This window comes from Psittacula echo (assembly GCF_963264785.1).
Source record: "Psittacula echo genome assembly, chromosome: Z".
NCBI lineage: Eukaryota > Metazoa > Chordata > Aves > Psittaciformes > Psittacidae > Psittacula > Psittacula echo.
Window position 1 is genome coordinate 46,290,646 of NC_137742.1, and position 19,898 is coordinate 46,310,543.

A 19,898-nucleotide genomic window follows, 5' to 3' on the forward strand; every position below is an offset into this window, starting at 1 on the left:
AAATCTTCTTTTGATTTATTTTAAAAAAAATCTTGGCTCATGCTTGCAGGGAATTGAGAACTTCAACAAGATTAATTACGCTGCTGTCTTCCAAAGCTGCAATGTTTCTACTGTGTTCTCAAAGATTAACGCTATATCCTCAGAGACACTGGTAAGCATTATCAATTGTATTTTCAGAGAAGGAAATAAAGATACAGAACCGTGCCATTATTGTCCCAGATGATAACTCAGACTACCACATTCTAGGCCTTTTTTTTTAACCCCTGGGCCAGCACTAAACAAAAACATTTACCTTTGTTATCTCTCCTAATCACCTGTTTGATACTGGCTCAAACACATAAAAATCTTTTTAAACATTAAAAAATCCTTGCTCAATTTCCTACTCCCCTTGATCCTGCAGGAAAGTTATGAAGGTTCACTTGTAACAACAGTGCCAATTCAGAGAACATCATGATGTTATTGAGGATGAAGAAAGGACTGAGAAAGAATGTCTACATAATGCATCCTGAACACACCAGGCTGTATCCTGAATTCTTTAGTCAACACTTACACAGGAAACAACCTAAGAGCACATCTCCTCTTTACCCCATATGTTCTACATCACTTAGACAAGAGCAAAATCATACATGAAAGCATCCTGAATCACTGGTATTTTTCACCTCTTCACCAGTATCAAAAATTGTTTATGTCATAAAGCAATGGTGAATCAAGCCTCATGATCTTTACAGGGAGCTTTGCCTCAGAGAGTAATGGCAGACACTGAGACAGATCTCACAGACGTTTCCGAGTACAAATAGCACCGAAGTATGGTAAATGAAGAAATTTACAACTTCAGATTTTCTCATGGCTTACTTCTTATAAATTAGCTTGTGATGTAAAAAAAGCAAAAATTAAATTTGTCCACACGTACAACACGTGGTGTGCAAGGTATTTCTGAACCAATGAATTGTGTGCACATCTCTGCCAACTGAGGTAGATTTTTTCCCTTGTTCCAAATCTGTTCCAGCGTATACTTATTAAGTTCTCAGCAATGCTAAACAAACTTGTATCTTCGGTCTCTTTCAAGGTGGGCATTTTGGCTAACTATTTGATTCAGGAAATGCATTCTCTTCATCCCCAGGTTGCTTAGGCTTGCTGTTTCCTCTTAAAGTTAAAAATGAGTATCTGAGTCCTCCTGCCATACTAAAGAAAAGAGAACAGAGGTGTCAGAGATACTTGGTGTTGTATATGTCATTCTATAAATATGTACCCTTCCTTCCAAAAATTAAAGAATACCAGCTAGCATAAATTAGGAGTGCCTCAGACCACGTAAGCCATCTGAGAAGTCAGGCCTGAGCTGACAAAGATCAATTATTAGTTTCTCAAACAGATTCAAACAAACAGATGTAACTGCTCACCCAAACACAGAAAGTAACAACTCACAAGTTATAACTCATATTCAATGGGCACAGCTCATTGAGTTGGTGTTTTTACTTCTCACACCACTCGGCTTTTACTTGGAAGCCTCACAGCTCAGAACCGTTGCTCATAAAAAACCCAGTGAACTCAATCTCACATAGTAAAACTGCAAGCATATTTCCATAGTTAAGATCCTACCACAGTAAGATTCAATATCTGAAAACAGACATGAAAAGACAACTAATTGTAATGAACTTTATATCCTGAGGCAGTGCTTCTTCAGGTTGGTAGTTTCAAAACAGCCTCACCAAAGTGGGCCAAATGAAACAAAACATAAAAGTGTATCTCACTAAGAAATTTTCCCCTTTATAACAAACAAAGGTTATTCCAAGTTCCACTCACCAAATATTTAGCCCTATGAAGTTTAACATGGAGAACATGTAATCTCCACCAATCAACATTCCAATGTAAGCAATGGATATATTCTGAAAGGAAACAAAGACATTGCATTTATTCAAGTCAGCTTTCATCTCCAAGAATATAAAGGATAACGATTTATTTTCTTAGGAAATAGCTATACTCTGTTGCTGGCCACTTTAAAATCAGCATTTAAATTATATTCATGGGGTAACAGCCTTATGAGTATTGTCACAGTGAAATAAAATAATAAAAGTTTACTAAATGCACGTAATACACTGAGAGTGACTTTCTGGGAATGAAAGAAAAAACAAACCAACAAACCAAAAACCAAGAAAGAAAACAGAAAATCAGCTATTTGATATTAAGCAAAATGGAGCATGGCCACCTTCTGAAAATGTACTTCTTTTTCATCTTTGGAAAGCTCCTTTCAAATCCCATTTCTTAAAAGTAGGTTTTGGGTTCTCAAGCATAAAAAGTATGCTTTAAAACTTTTTATTATTGATTTGAAATGGTTACCTCCTTACTTTGCCAACAAAATGTGCATTGAAAGCACTTGGCTGAAGTTCAAGGCAGGCACAGTCTAAAGATTCTACCTCTCATCCCACCCCCATCTAGTCCCCTATAAACAGAAGGAAAACTACAGAACTGTGTGATCATTTTACCAACACTGTGTTGGTTTCACATGTTTTAGCAGCTAGCCTGGACAATGACATAATTTCTACCAGTTTCTGCTGGACTACAGCATCATAAAGTGCTTCTCACCTTTAAAACTGTTTAAAATGCCTCAAAGACTATTGTTGCTCAGAAAACAGAAATAGCGTTGGTCCATCTTAATGGTTCAATGCACACATATAAAATTTAAAAGAATACTTCTAGGGCCAGAGAATGAAAACTACTAGATTGATTAATCCTGACAGCTTCAAAAAACAAACAAACACCTAGCCAACCAACCAAAAAACTGAACAAAAAAAAAAAAAAACCACAACACCAAGCTGTAGAAGAAGTACCATCTTCCTCTTGTGGATTTTGCTAAACTGGTGGAATTGTATTCCTTAGTCAAGGAATACAGGGAGCACCTCGAGGACTGTTATTCCTGTGCCTAACCTAGTTCCTAGGGTTCTGATAACTGTTTGACTCACAACTGCACAAGTTCTGTCTTTTGCTAAAACTCTTCTAGCTCCATTCTTCTCTTTAAACTGGCACACAAAAAGGTGCTTGGGTAGTCAGTGACGTTCCCTGCTCAGATATGCTGGCCTCATAAACACAAAGGAAGCTGCACTGGCTTTAAATTAAACTGGATTAGAGAAAACACTGTAAGGACACCAAGTTCAGTTTTTAAGACGTGCATGTTTTGGTGTTGATCAAATTGACTGGAAACCAAAATTAAATCCTCCATTCAGCTACAATACAAGTTCTCACATAGAGGTTGAAGCAGTTAACCATAAAGCAATACATTCCTTACCACAGCTTAGCCATTATTCTTTGTGAGTGCCCCACGTATTAGCTGCAACTAAATCAGTTCAGCCCAAAGTGAAAGTGGGTTAGTCTGTATCAGTTTGCACTGGATTTGCACCAGGCCACCTTGACCTTGAGAGTAACCTGATACAGAACAGAAGCAGGTGACAGTACCTAATGAAATGTGGTTAGATTTACAACTTTCAATAGAAGTGGTTCAAGTTTCTCTTGTAGGAAAAATAAAAATACATTGATACATGTCTTTCTAGAGTATACCTGAGCTTCAGTGGACGAGAACGAAGTCACTCTGCGTCGTGACTTTGTTTGGCACATGCAATGTCTTAGTGTTAGCCCTCATTTTGAGTTTCCAGCTCAAAGCATAACCAGGATCACTACTGAGTCAATGCTCTTCCCTGTTTATTTGAGCATTCCTGTCTTCCTCTTCTGCCCCATAACTCACCTTGATGGCACCAACTACTGTCGTTGTGAGCGCAGAATTGTAATGACTGCATAGGACAGTAGAATACATCAAGAGAAACCTAAATTAGGTAAAGGAGAAAGTTTTATAAATTCCTTCTGGAGATCTCAGAAGTTTAGCAACACTTTTGAAATTTTCCAACAGTTTTTGGATTGGTATTTTGCTGGGATCTTCAATCCCACCTGTTCCAAACCCTAAAAAAAAATTCTGTGGATCTGTATTTTAAGATAATGATGTACCATAAATACATACTAAATTTATGGTGCTTTAGCTCTAGCAGAGCCATCCCTATTCTTTGTGCTTCTCATATGTCAGTATTTGAAGTTAGTTTGACCTGCTGGTTGGTGACATATGAAGGAGCAGAACAGAAACCAACTCTTTTTCTATTCTTCCTCTGACTCAGCAGTTCCAACAGGAACAAAGCATTGTTTCATTACTTTTGAGTCTCCCTTGCTTTTCCAAGTACTTTAAAGAACACACTGCAACAGTTCCTATACACTAAAGGGCTTACATTCTATTAACTGCAAAGAAGTAAATCAGAAGAGACAGCCAACAGAGATCCTGAGTACAGAAAATAAAATGCTGAATGTTGTGATTTTGATCACTGTACTGTGATGGCAACACCACAGACAGTAGTGATACTGTTATTTACATTTTTAGAAATAACTAAAAGACAAGACAGAAGCCTAGGGTGGGAAATAAATTTTCTTTAAATTTTAACATAACTTACTGGTGAGTCTTACATTTGAGATCTGCAATTTGAAACACTGTCACTAAAACACCTTACTTGATTGCCCTATGTCCTTACCCCAAAAAGCAGGAAAGAATAAATTGAAAGACAAATAAAAAATTTGTCCAGTGCTGGAAATGTGTTGCCTATTAAAAAAAAAAAAAAAAAAAAATGAGAGAGAGAATTATGTACTATATAATCAACTGTAAATACATATAAAATATAGTTAATATAAAAATGTGCAAAATCACAAAATGCATTTGATTCATATTATCATATTATAATTACAAAACATTCATATACTACTGAAAACAGTTTAAGGCATTTAAATTCAGAAACAGGATGATGGCACACATGATGCCTAGACACACACCTGTATCATGTATATATAGCAGTGCAGATATAAAACTGCATACTGCAAGCAATAAAAAAAATACAATACAGAGAATTTGTGGTTTTATATTTATTGATAGTTAACAACAATGATTAATATTGTATAGTGATAATATAGTGATAATATAATAGTATAATATAGTGTTGAAATGACACAGGGAGAAAAAACAAATAAATAAATAACCTCCTTGAAATCTGTTTCATAGATTCTTAGAATCATAGAATAGTTAAGTGTTGGAAAAGACACAGACCACATCACCCAAGGCTCTTTCCAATCTGGCCTTGAACACTGCCAGAGATGGAGCATTCACCACTTCTTTGGGCAACCAATTCTAGTGCCTCACCACCCTCACTTCCTTATATCTAACCTGAACTTCCCCTGTTTAAGTTTGAACCCATTATTCCTTGTCTTACCACTACAGTCCTTGATGAAGAGTCCCTCTCCAGCATCCTTGCAGATATGTCAGATACTGGAAGGCTGCTATGAGGTCCCCATGCAGCCTTCTAGTCTCCAGAAAGCCCCAACTTTCTTAGCCAGTCAGCTTTCAAGGTCCAAGCCTTCATTTTTTACCTCTAAACTAGAATAAATAAGCACTGCTAAGGTCTTTCAACAATGAAGGTCAGTGAAAAGACTAAATCATCATTTTGGAACTAGATGATCTTAAGGTCCTTTCCAACCCTAACTGTTCTATGATGCTGTATTTCTATGAAGTCTGCTCCTTAGTGACACACAGCAAACAAACACACAGTGCCACACAACAACCTTTAAGATATATGTCATGAATTCTTTCCCATCTCTAGAGACTCCAGGGAATGCCTTATTTTAATCTGATTAGTTTCAAGTCACCTATATCAGCACAAACCTCATCAAAGGCTGAACACATTCCTTAGAAACAGAATAAAGGCCTGTTAGTCCATCCTGAGCTGTGACTAGCTTAGCCTCCACCACCTGAGGTAACAGGTTGGAGGGATCGTGGGCAGCTTTGCCCTGCTTCCATTGTGCTGTGGTGTGCAACAACAAACTGCGAAGTATTACAGAGAGACATTCCAGGACTTCCTTTCTCTTCCATTGCATCACGCTTTCCCGTATTCCTAGTCAGCCAGGAGGAAAAGTGAATACTGGGACACTCACAAACTGCAATCTTGAAAGACATAGTATCTACTATTCCAGAACTAGCTAGAGGAGCAGAAGCAATCTCCCTATTACATAGACATGGTATTGATATTTTGACTGGCAAAAGACACATGCTGTGCAGTGTCTGCAACAGATCAAGGCAAAAAGCTCTGATAGGGTAAAAGCAAACCAACTTCCATGGCCTGAAAATCTGCTGAATACAGATCTACAATGATTTGTTGATTTTTCATCAGTATTTTTTCATTTTCTCCCTTTTTTTTCAGAGATTTAATCTGTGCATCACATAGACACTAAAGAGATTTAATCTCTTTGTATCACATAGACACTAATTATCCATATCATTTAATGGGACTTTTAATATTAAGTGAGCAAGCCAATGCATATGTGCAATATGCATTTGTCTGACATTCATTTATTCTTTTCAGGTAACTGAAGATTAAATTTTTGTGCCAAATGAACAACTCCTTATTTTTCCCATGGAATAAACCTAGCAGCAAGGTAAACTTCTTTGCCCAGTTCTCCCAAAATGCCTCCAGCCTGACTGTGGGGAAAGCAGTGGAAATCTTACAGTCAAACTTGGCCCCCAGTACATGTGCCAAGAAAGGCATCAGCTGCATTTTCCTACACTGGCAAAAGGTCATGCTGGACTGACATCACAAGGAGAGATTTCATATTCAGAGCAGATCTAAATCCATCATTTTCAGAGAATGACAATTTTTCCACATAAAACAGACTTCTAAGAACACAACGACAAAATCATGTGAATTCAGGGCACAACAAGGGACACTGCAATGATTTATGAGACCCTCAAGCTCTGTAACAATTTTTATTGGCAAACCTCAAACATTTCCAAAAAGTAATATGAGTGTCTATACTCATTTTACTGGTAAGAAAAAGTCAATTCAGTAAGTCTGTGAGGGAGCCAAAAAACCACAAACCTCTTGGTCTGATACTTTATGTGCCAGGACATTCTGCCCAAGGTGTTAGACTGTGTTATTAGCTATGGAGAGTCACGGTGCCATTCCATAAGAATGCCACATATAGGTTACTAACTAGACTGAGACTAAACAGGAATCTGTTCTCTGCATGAGAATGACGGACTGGAAATTGTTTGGTTTTGGTATTTGCAATCTTATTTTGTGGCATGTGGCAAATCACACATGGCAAGAGCTATCACACAAATGCAGCTTCTCCTTAGAGAGAATAATTAAAAGTTCTTACCTATGAAGGGCAAGTCCAAGTCACATATTTCAAATACTAGTCATTAATATGGAGGTAGGATTACCTCTTTAAAAACAAACAAAAATTCCCACCAACCTCCCCCTACTTTTGAAAAAAAAACCCCAACAAAACCAAAAAATCACCTTGAACAAAATACCGTTAGCAGTCTGAGATATGCAGTATTGCTCCTTACCTGCTGAAAGTCTCCAGTAGAAAAGCTAATAATAACTGTTGGAATCACCATGAAACAAGCATTATAGAAAAGGACACCGTATTTCCCCAACTCCTGTGGAAAATGAAACATGGTGTTTGCAATTACGAGCCAATTGGGAACAAAATACTAAATATTACTCTGGCAATCTGTTGTTAATGAGCAGACAAAACATAGCACATTTCAATTTAAAATACAAGCTTGTGACCTTGGATTCAGTGTTTAGTATTGAGCTGGGTTTCCATTTCAATCACTTTATCTGTATGCTCAGGAGAGTATTACTGCTCTGCTATACCTTGGACAGGTTCTACAACACCACCTAGTTAGAAAGTTCCCAAGGCACTGGTCCAGAACTGCTTTGTGTTAGACACTATGTAAGTCTCTGCATGGCCAAGGGATTACCCACATCATTTAATGCAAATCAACCAGGAAAGCATAGGGCTGGGTGGCTCCCTATTGCAAGCATAACAAAAAATTAATGAAGTCTGACTTCTAGATGGAGCATCTGCAATCACTGGTAACTGATGCACCTTCAAGTAACTTGGGGCATGCCATACATCCTGTTGGTTAACTTGCCTGAAAAAAGGCAGAAGATTAGGGGAAATTAAAAGCAGCCTTTCCTTCCTCCAGATTCAGCCGTGCTACTTAGCAAATCTCTCCAGCTTCTCTCTTGCTTTACAATGAAATCCTGTATTCTGCAGAAAGCTGAGAAGCTGTTAAGTGCTGCTCACAAAGAAACATGCAGAGTCTGGACTCTATGTGACTCCTGAGATACATATTTTCACAAACTGAACCACAAAAGTCAGTGACAAAACCTTTATCCAGCATTTCCAGGACTGCTGTTTGCTATGTTTTGGTACATTTTAATGGCACTGTCTTTGAAGAGCAGCCTGCTCAATGTTTACATGAAGTATAATGTATCGAGGTATCACCTAATTCCTTCTTTCTAATATTTGGGTTTGGTAGACCTGCTATTAAATAGCTAAAAAAGACAGCAGTTTTTGCAGTTACTGGACAGGTCACTGTTCCTACCCAGAAGATTATTTTACAGAAACCTCACTAAATGTGTGTTTCTATTCAAAAAGTCATCTTCCTTAGATGTACAGATCAAGTTTATTAATCAAGTAAATCAAGTTTATTAAGCATGCATCTATCAACTGCAATATGAAAGCAAATGAAACTAATTATTAGTTCCTAACTGTATGTTCATAGTCATATCATAGGCAACCCACTGTAATGATATTGTCATAAAATTAAACTCAACCTAATCACCACAGTTACCTTTGGATCCATTTTCTGCTTTGTGTAAACTCCATTTGCTGCTGTAAAGATATCATTCAGCAACACAAAGGTGTAACCCTCCAGATTAAAAGACAGATCAGACCTGGGAAAGAAATATTATTTTGTAAATAAACAAACAGTATACAATGCATTGCAATTATTTGTTTACTTAAAAAGTTATCATAAATGAGGAAATGAAAATCCTGACAACTGCAGCAAGTCACAGGTTGTACTTCAAGCCTTCTTTGTAAGTCAAAGTACTTTACTTTTCTTCAGTCACAGGACCATCATAAATGAGTCATCAGAGAGTTCCCAGTACTCAGCATGGAAGTGTTCAGAAATGTTCAGTTTTCATTCCATGAAAAATTCCATCTGCTTCAATCGTGACAACTTGTCCAATTATTACTGAGCATACTTACCTATTTCTTTTAACACAAGAAGTAGCTAGGGAAAAACTACTTGTTTTTTACAGGTAGCCCAGACGTATTGTCATCCTTTCTGTTTTGACTAGTCACCTCATGGATATAGGGATATTCATTTAATAAGACATGGCCCCCATTTGAGTCACATTACATGGAAATTAGAACATTTGTACATAGCAAAGCCCAGAAACAAAAAATAACACTACGTTTCCAGCTCAGTAAAGGAATATTCACAGAAAGAAAACAAAGGAGACTGGCATACCAGTGCTTTGTGAACTTTATCTAAAATAAAAAATAAAGACATTGCTTAACTCAAAACAATATTTGACAACAACAATGAAAAAAAAAATCAGGCTTTCTATCCAGAGCAAAAGTACATTTTTCTAAGATTATTACAATACATTGATACTAGGAAATAAAAGCAGCATTCCTCACACAGTTTTAACTTGCTTCATTTGTAATCCTGTAAAAAAGGAAAACCTCGAGGGGAAAAAAGAAGTACCCAAATACTTCCAGCTGGAATTAAATTTTTCCCTTTGTATTCCTGCACTTCCAAATGATGTCAGTAGAGAAATTTTCGAAACCAGCTTAATCCAGAGTAATTGATCTTAATTCAGGTTTACTTGGCACAGAAAAAAATCCTCCTGTTTTCTCTCCTCTCATAACAGGACTTCATATAACAAATGGAAACCTTACCCAGCTGCTATGAAAGCTCCAAGAATGATGGCAAATACGCTGACTACAATGCTCAGTGGATATCGTTTCCTGCAGACAAAAATTAAGACAGTTCACAGTTTTATTATTTGAAAAGGAGATTAAATGGCTGGCTGCCTGAAAAGTTTCAAAGTAATTAGTAATCATAGAACATTTAATACAAGGGCACAGTCATGATAACCTTACAGAAGCAATGTGATTGACCATGAACCATGCTGTCAGACTTTGGCCCTGAGAACAGAGATTCAAAAAACATTGTGAGCATTCTGCTGCTAGATAATTTCAAAAGTAAAGATTAAAGTTTTAAAGTAACAACCCTGGGACAAACTGTGATTTACTGTGTATTTGTATTCATAATGGACATACTACAGTGTCTTTCCATAATTCAGTAATGGAAAATCATGACACATCTCTCATGCAGTTTTTCATCTCACCTTTCTTGGGGAAGGTGCTGTACAGCATACTGTCTTGGCTATTTTTCAAATAGATACTTGTTTTGAAATCAAACTGAAACCTTGTACTTGAAGGCGAAAACACAGAAGCTTATGACATTCTTCACTATGTATGCAGCAGCACTGCGACAGAGTACGGAAAAGCGTAACAAATAACTATTCTGCTTATATCTCTACTAGTTTATTTAAAAATGTCTTAATACTGCATCGTGCCTTACATTTGCCTTTGCTAGCCCCAGCTCTGAGCTGGCCTGTGAGAAAAGATCCATCAAAACAAAATGTACAATGCTCTTGCAGAAATCCTGTGTCAAACGAGCCTAACTGTGGACCACTGTCCCAACCACAAAGCTATATGCTGTCTTTAGATATCTTAGGCTTTGATCATAGTGGCTCTTGACAGTAAGAACCCAAATCTTGACTGCTTTTCAAATCCTGAGGTAATCCAGCATGGACTCTTTGGAGTCCTTTCATTTTCAGCTCTGAAGAAATACACTGCAGCAGTCTGTAAGAATAGAGAATACAGCGTTCTGCTCTTAAGCTTCCTTTAGGCTAGGATGTTACTTGCACTCATACACCACATAGCTGTAGTCCATCTGGGAGCTGATGACAACTTCACTGACTCACATTTTCCTCAGTTCCTCATGTGAGTCCTTAGGCCAACAAGAGAAGACAGCAAGTTCTGCTTTTCCTGTAAGAACTTACAACTAGAAAAGAATCCCAGAACATCCCCAAATATGCATCACACTGATCAACTGTTGCTTCAGTCAAAAGGAGATGAGAGTCTACCTGGAGCTTTTTGAAAAGCTTTTCCCCTGATTGTCATTCTCATGTTGCTTGGGTTCAGATTCAGCTGAAATATTTATATTCCTTTTCTTCCAGGTCAGCACAACTGAAACTACTGATCCCAAGCTGCAATACCATATACTTCTTAGTTTCTCATTAAAAATACTGTCCGAGTTGTGCTTTCCTTACCTGATTCCTGCGTAACAGTCAAGAGAATGAGCTGGCTAAATGACAGCTACTTTTTCCCCCTGTATTCACTAAAATGCATATACCTATGTCTTCAAAAAAGCTACATAAATCCACTTTCTTTGCTTTTCTCTATTTGTCAGTAAAAATCAATATCCTGATGAGATGCCACTAGTAATCCATTTTATATGATCTAAAATAAAGGTATCTTAAATTAAAAAAAAAAAAAAAAAAAAAAAAGGATCACCCAAGTATGATGATTTCCAGCAGTAAAGTAAGTGGAATGGTAAACTTCCTGAGCACAGTAAACATCGGCAAACTGTCAAAAAAACACATAAAAATTCAAGCATAGCATCAGATTAACAGCATGTTTATGTTCTAATTCTTATTTAAGTTTACTAACCAGAGGATAAAACCATTAGCTCAGCAATAAGCAACCAAAACAAATTTCCAGCCACTTAGCTTATATGCAAAAATGTCAGTCTGACATAACTGAATTATTGACAAATAACAAGATTTGCCAGTTTGTAAAACAATGCAACTGGCTACCTCCTAAAAGGTCCCTCTGCATCACTGAAATGGAACATACAAGCTATTTTATACCTAGCACAGCCCCTATGAAATAATTCCTGGGCAGAGCAAGTAAAAATTATTTCTGTTGTAAACGTAAAGGACACACAATAAACCTGCCTTTGAAAACATGTAACAGAAATAAAATACAAAGAAAACATGCTTAGCAAACAAACTGTGCTTTAAAAAAAGTAAAATAAATCCACAAGAAAAAAATCAGAGAAAGTAGGAAAGGCGGGATCAGCTGCGAGCACCAATAAACAGCTACTTTTGAACAACATACTGTTGTTCTACACAAAGTCACTGGAAATTTTTCAAAATTTGAGAAAACACTTGCATCTGACACTTTGGAAATCTGACAGCATGGCCATATGGACCAATTAATTCCCTGTTCAAGATAACTTTTAGCAACTGCATTAATAAGTGATACAAATCCTAACATGGAGTAAAATCACTTTCCAACAGACATTCTGAAGTTATGCACAGTATCATCTACACCTTAGAGACAACTCAAGATGAAAAATTCTAAAATGTAAACAAATGTGTCATGATTTAACAAAATTATAATGGTAGAAACATTGCAGCCATTCTTACTTTTCTGTTATAAAAATTAGTTATGAAAGTAAATCTAAAATATGTCAGCCACAGGAGGAGGCTATGTTACACTTATGTTTAAAATAACCTAATAAACATTTTTCTTTTAAAAATACAGTTAGAAAATGGGAAAGAAGAACCCATGAATCCAACTTTTACAGGATTTTTACCCCTTGCAAAAGAAAAGGGTTAAAATCCAAACAGTTTACTTATATCTTCCATTTACTGTACCTGAGTTTGCTGGTACTTGATAATCCACTTATGTGGTTTCCAACATAAATCAGAGGCAGAGGAAACAACTGTGATAAAATTAAAAGCATAACTCAGATTATTATGTTTTAAGCACTGTTAAGAAACTTTGTTAGAATTGATAACTGTATTAATATGAGATGTACTTTTAGCAAGAAGAGGGTTTTTTAAGGAAAAAAAAGAATTAACTGTGCTGCAAACTGATCTGCAGCTCTTGTTCATGTGACCATTCACAACCACAGCTCCACTGGTTTCATTAGGAGAGTTGCAATCTACCTCTAATGAGACTTAGACTCCACTTAAATGTTAAACGGTTTTATTTGAATTACTTACAATCCTCTGATTAATACCCATCATAACATCTGAATGTTAGGCATAAAGTAGTATTAATAACAGTAGCTAAATACGAAAGAGAACAGGTGAAATAAAAGAATAAATAAACTTTATACTGAGTAAGCATGCTATGCTTCTTTATGAACTTCACATTAATATGCCTGGCAGACACACCATTTCAGATCTACCCAACAAATTATGCTATGTGAGATAAGAGAAAGCAAAAAAAAAGGTATTTAGGGTAAAATAAACTTTACCTTTTCCAGCTTCTATCATAATGAGACTGACTTGCACAGAAACATAGGGGCCTTAACACAATACAGAGGAACAGTAAGTGACATTCAAAGCCTTAAGAAAATGTGCAAGTGAGGCATCCCTACACAATATTCAGCTGCAGCTCAAAGCTCTTAATTCTCCCACCACAGAAAAGCTGCAGAAGATTAAAACCAACCAAAGTAATCAATGGGGACAAAGGTGGTGTGTACATCTAATCCCACTCACTATTAGTCAAGTGGAGCTGAAACCGGAGAAAGACGAGTCCTCTATCCTAACGTGTAATAGCTGCTGTTGTTGTGCCTATATGTGCCCCAGGAGACTGAACAGCAAATTGCGATTGGAGGCTACGCCCTCTTATACCATTGTGTGCTGGAAAAGCATACAGAGGAGTGGGCTGCACTTTATCTATGTTAACAATTCTGCATTTCTTTGACAGCAAAGCAGAGAGAAAAGTGCAGTAAAAGTTAACCACAGCTAACTAAAGTTAACTTTTAAGTGAAAGCAAAAGTAAACAGGATTATAAACAGGAGTATAAGTAACAATGAATACTCAGCCTGTCAACATAAGTTTGAAAAAGAAATTATAATGCACTATCTTTTCTACATATTTTTTAGAAAAAATTGTCTATTTCATTCATAGGATGAAAGCAGAGCTGACATTACATTTGTTTTCCTCTGAAATCCATCTGTTGTAAAGATAAAATCACAACATCAGAGATCAGTGAAACATTTACTTAGAAAGGGTCAAGCACTCCAAAGCTTCATCACTAAAAAAAGCACCTTGCTAATTTAGAAACTCTAGCTGAAAGAACCGAGCACATAAACCAGTCCTGGTGTGAAAAGCAATGATAATTTTAGTGTCAATGAAAGCGGAAGTTGTCAAAAGGATGAAGAGTCAGTCAGAGGAGGCTTTAAAAAGTAAAGAAATCAACAATAAGTAATCCATCTGATTAACTGTGACTAGTTTAATCCAGCACTACAGGCAATATACAAGTCCTAGGTGCTGCAGTGCTGACTGCTCCCAGCATATCCAGGGAAGTATTGCAAAGGATAGATATTATTAAAACAAAGAAAATAGGTGCTGTATTTTTTTCAGTGAATTTATACTAACGCTAAAGTAAAGCCAACGGCAAAGAAAGGGCATAGTAGGAAGGAGGGGGAGGTGGAGGGAAGTAGCTTCTCACATTGTTTATATGCAGAACTCAAAAAACTACCCACTTGGAAACCTTCTTCTTTCATATTTTGGAATAAATAAGGATTGTCCATTTTACAATTGGCCAATAATTTCAGTATGCATTAAGAATAAACAGCATTCAGCAGTGGCTGCAAGACATTTATAGTAAACCTCATACTGATAGTACAAGATTCTGAAGATGCTGGCCTGAAAAGGTATGATATCTGAGCCCTGCAGCCAAGCTGGGAGCTAACTCTATCTGTACCTCTGAGCAAACACTGATCAATACCCTGCAACAAAAAAATAAATGCACAGGCTTATGCATCACGTAAAGCTCCAGCAATATTGCACATAGATGCAAAAGTCTACAAGGATCATTGCTGTAGCCATTCCAGATCCTAGCTTCCAGTCGGAGATAATAAAAGATCCTCTCACATTTTCTCTGTCCCGCCTCCTCAGACCATGTATACTTTAGGTAGGAGCTATCCCCCGCCTACAATATTTTCAGTGAGCACTATTTTAGTCACTCCTGTGGAACACAAATCTTACATTTGGAGTCAACTGCTGTTCAGGTTTTTGGTCTATCACATATTCTTTTCCTACTGTTTTACCACACGTCCCATTCAAATTCCCAAGCAGCCTTTCTCTCTTCATATTGTGGTCAAATTTTTTTCTGAAACACAGATCTCCCATTGATCCTAGAGGTAACTGTATATATCCAGAAAAATACTTCAGGAATCTGAAAGATTTCATCAGCTGTATGAAGGTACAGCACCTTTTCCCTTGTACGACCTGCCAAAATGGCACCAGATTTCTCTGCAAATAAAAGGCGTAAATATTGCAGTGAAATTAACATGGTCAAATCTAATATTAAATGAAACAAAGATATAAATAATCACACTTGACAAACAATGCAATTTTTATCTGTTGTTCTATCTTGTCACCATAAGAAAGAATGCCAGTATAAGAGGTAACATTTTATTATTATTATTAGAACCTATGCGATCCTTACCTTTAGAGGTATACTTTTGTCAAAATCGGGGAAGTGAACAATCTTATTTATTTTTGACACATACAAGATAAGTATAGTGGCTGCCATCTAAACAAAGAGAAAAACCAAAAAGTCATGTAAAAGCAAAACTGTCATGTACGAATGAAAGAACTGCTTCAAAAACAAAATCTTTACATGCATTTGACAAATGCTAGGTATTAGGTATTTCTGTTAAAAAAAATACAGAATGCAATTAATAAACTGGAATAGCTTTATTCTTATGAATTTGGCCAGTTATTTAGTTAAAAGTATAATACAGACATATTCTTTACTAGCTTGAGAAAATTAGCAGCACCCTGCAAAACAATGCATGCTGAGAAGGAGCTGAGAAAATAAAACAGGACAGGATCCCAGAGTAGTGATGCTGTTTTCACTGAGTGTTGGTTAGTCTGAGGACACACTCCTACAGTTTTTTTGGTAATGTGAGGCAGGGGTTGTGCATGGATCACTCTGTTGACAACATGAGGAAGAAACAATAAAGATATAGATACGATGAAGGAGAATATCTGAGCAATCACACATCATAATGCTTGCCCCAGGGATGAAAAAAAAATTAACATTTTTCTTATTAAAAAATACAATAATAGACTATCTAGAGGATGGGGTGGAGTCACACTCTGCAGACTAAAGCATTATACCATATTATATGCACTTTACAAAATGTTCAGGGAAGTCTTGGAAGGATCAGACAACAAAAAAATGGAAATGCTACTGAGTCTTAAGTTCTGCAATGAAACAAAGCCATAACATTGCCTTTAACATGAATTATTGCCACATTTTATATTCTTTGGCTTCCACTGAAACATCATCTGGGTGGTTCCTTGTGCAGACTAGATGGGCGAAACTTTGCCTCACCCTCTCACACTGCCAAGACTCTACTAGACATTTTACTTCAGCACCAAGCAGCAGAGATGTCAGACTTGCAGTACCTTGTTTTCACCTCTTTCTCACTACCCCTTGGCTTGCAACCTTAGCAGAAAGTAAATCCTCTGTTTTAAATGTATTTGCCTAAACCACACTTGCTTCAAGGCTCCATCTTTCCCAGCCATACCTCTGCAGTTATACATTTGAACCTTGGTTTTACTATGATGCCTACTAACAACATAAATAATAATGAATAATAATAAAAAATAAATAAAAGAAAAAGGAAAGGGAAAGGGAAAGGGAAAGGGAAAGGGAAAGGAAGAGAAGAGAAAAGAGAAGAGAAGAGAAAAGAAGAGAAGAGAAGAGAAGAGAAGAGAAGAGAGAACAGAAAAGAAAAGAAAAGAAAAGAAAAGAAAAGAAAAGAAAAGAAAAGAAAAGAAAAGAAAAGAGGAATTACACAAACATATATTTCTGCTACAGTACTGCAAATTGCCCACAGGTAAATAAGGCAACAAAGAACCAAAACTGTGTAGTAGCCCTACTGGAAAACTCCTGGGAAACAGCAGAGAAATTTATGAGGAAATACATGATTTGTCTGCAAACAGAGGCAATATCTCTGCATAAAATCCACAAATGCTCAAGGAGTCTTATAGGATCTAGGCACTTACTAGAACAAACGCTGACAGTTTTGACAGCCAGACCTCTTAATTACTGAACTTTACAAAGGCAAATAAATGGCATTTCCAGTCCTTTACCTGACTCTTCACAGGTAGTAGTTTTGACTTGAAACTTCCTTGATCTCACTAAAACAAATCACTCCTCCTTACATCTAATCTATCTAATTCAGAAGAGAAGCAGTGCAGTAAAACTGAGATTCCTGCTCCTTATGCTCATTCCCCCCATGCTAACATTAGTTTAATTTACAAAATAATAAGTACATTTAGTATGCTTTACTTGTGAACATACCTGTCCAATGCCAAGAAACACTGGTGATGGGAAGCTGAAAAACATAAACAGATATTTCATTCTGAGAAAAAAAAAAATGAAATTTAGCACCAAAGCCAACAACTGGACATGTGGATATCTGGCCTGTCCTTCAGAAGAGTTCAGGAACTGCTACCCTTATCAGAGTCCTAACATTTTATTTCTGCTGCAGCAAAACACAAGCTGCATCCAAACAATATAGCATATGCACAGTTGATCAATTCTAAATTACTAATTCTTTTGGGGATATTTGTAAGTGACGGTAACAACACATTTGGAGAACTCTAACAATGCATTATTTTTTGAGTGGCCTCACATATACATTGTACATCCTGAGATGGTATAGTAACTTGAATCTCTTCCACTTGCCCTAACTTTGAAGCTTATGTCCATAGCCCAAACACACTAGGAGTGTGTTTTTGTGAAAATAAAGGTACCTAGGTATATGTAGAAACATTTATTGTCTGCTAAACCAGCTAAATTCTTGCCATAACCCCTCAGTTATCTTTATTGGAAAGCATGGATACTTAAATATTAAGAAAGCAGAAACTTTAGCTGGACTCCTGAAAAGCCTCAGTGCTTCCATTTTACTCCCTAAATTGACATAAAATTAAAACCAATCAATGTGTGGCACTAACTGCTAACTCTCTGTATGCATACTGAAACACAAGTAAAGAAGTTATTTATGAATGATGTCTGCTTCATGTCATAACTAGCACTAGCTGGAGCCTCTTTGCCCAAAAGTCTTGGGTATCAAGGAGCTCCCTGACCATGGCAGCTTCTGCTGCCTCCCTGGAGTCATTCAGCATCTTGCTGGACTGCACCGTCAGGAATGTTCGCACAGAAACCTGCATCCAAGAAGTCCAAATAAAACCCATTTCATTCTCTGTGTACATCTGCACTAACAAATGCCTGAGGAGGATCCACATTCACAGCAAGTGTTGTGATTTTTCATTATCATGGCTCCTTACAATTGTGGCTATTTATCACAGAAGACACCGGGAATTGTGACACTGCTGCCTGGTGTGCTGAGAAATGTAAATCTCAAATGAGCACCAATGGGACAGGAACATAGTATTAGCAAAAGGAAGAAATGCTCTGAAACACAGCAGAAGGGCTCCAACAACACTGGAGTTGTAACACTAATATAGACTCAAGAGTGGCCAGTAGCAAAATTGATTACAGGAAAGAGAAGTATTGGGGGAAGGAGAAAAAAGAAAAAAAGAAAAACAAACAAACAAACAAAAAAAACCACCCCAAAAATGAGCAGAAGAAACAGGACTTCCATTTATAATCTTGTGACCCCTAAACTGGCTTGTACATACAGCTACACCATATAAATATGGAGACTTCTGCACAATGCAGATTTCTCCAGGCATTTTTCATTTGAAGAGCCCTAAACAACCTCATATGTAAGGTCTGTATACAAAACTTTGGCTTCCAGATGGGCATGCTGTCCTTCATTATCTTTCACGGATGTGCTGGACACATGTCAGGGACTTACTGCAGATTGTATGATGAAAACCACTATAAAACAAAATCTCAGCTTGCCTTGCATCATTTTTGGGAAATGTTATATACACCTGTTCTGTGTTCAAATAGCACTGAATGTTAGAAAATACATGCAAGTTTTGTTTTTTAACTTTTTCTGCCTTTAAACATTTTTCATGTTTTGTTTTGGTTTATTTTTCCTAGTTCAGAATGGGCTGAAACACAGCAAAACCAGAGCAAACTTTTAAAGCAAAGAATAGTAATGGTGAAAAGTTCACAGCTACAGGACAATGAGTCCATATGGGATGCCCCATCAAGTCAAAGATGTAGCTTTGGTGGTTTTATGATGAGATTTTCTAGGGTTTGCTTTTCGCGTTTTGTTACGAAAAGAAAGGTAACCAGACTGGCAGGCACAATTAGGGGAAACGCTATTTCCCTGACGGACTTAAGGTGATACAACCGGTGAAACGCTAGCCTCGATGCTGGGAATAACGGAAGGCCTTCGAGGAAAAGACTAGCCTGCTGCAAAAGTACGTCTGACACTGACTTTGCCGTCGGGCGGTGTTGCCGAAGCGGTATATACTGGACAAAACGGGGCCGGAAACTGAAGCCACCGATCCGGCTCTCAGCGCTTACTGTGACAGCTCCTGTGCCGGTGGTCCAGGTGACTGCCTCAGCCCGACACCCCTATGTGATGCGAACGGCAATGGGAAAGCTCCCCGACGGGCGGCGAGGGGTGGCCCGGCTCCACTCCGGTTCGGGAGCTCGCCCTCGCCAGGCAGTGAGCGGTCCCGCCGCCAGGCCCCGGGACGTCCGGGCCGGGACAGAACCGGGACAGGCCCCGCCGCCAGCCCTGCCGCTGCCTGTGGTCCGGCCCGCGCCGCCGGCCCTCACCTGTAGGCGCTGAGCAGGGCCTTGTTCACCAGCACGATGAAGAACGAGCACGTCCCGTAGAAAAGGGCTGAGAGCACTCTGGGAAGCGCCGACGGCGCGGCGGAACCCGCCGCCTCCCCCGCGGCCTGCCCGGCGCTCAT

At 37.8% G+C, this 19,898-nt stretch overlaps 1 protein-coding gene across 1 annotated transcript; it reads right to left on the reverse strand.

Moving 5' to 3' along the window:
• Nucleotides 1–991: 991 nt before the first annotated feature.
• On the reverse strand, nucleotides 992–19,898 carry SLC35D2 (solute carrier family 35 member D2; the record flags this gene model as incomplete). The annotated part of the gene is made up of 12 exons (XM_080638040.1): nucleotides 992–1,182; nucleotides 1,801–1,883; nucleotides 3,734–3,812; nucleotides 4,560–4,627; nucleotides 7,424–7,516; nucleotides 8,723–8,825; nucleotides 9,841–9,909; nucleotides 11,527–11,598; nucleotides 12,675–12,742; nucleotides 15,487–15,573; nucleotides 17,356–17,389; nucleotides 19,759–19,898. 12 exons carry the CDS (start codon nucleotides 19,896–19,898, stop codon nucleotides 1,080–1,082), a joined length of 999 nt encoding a protein of 332 aa, XP_080494166.1. The 3' UTR covers nucleotides 992–1,079.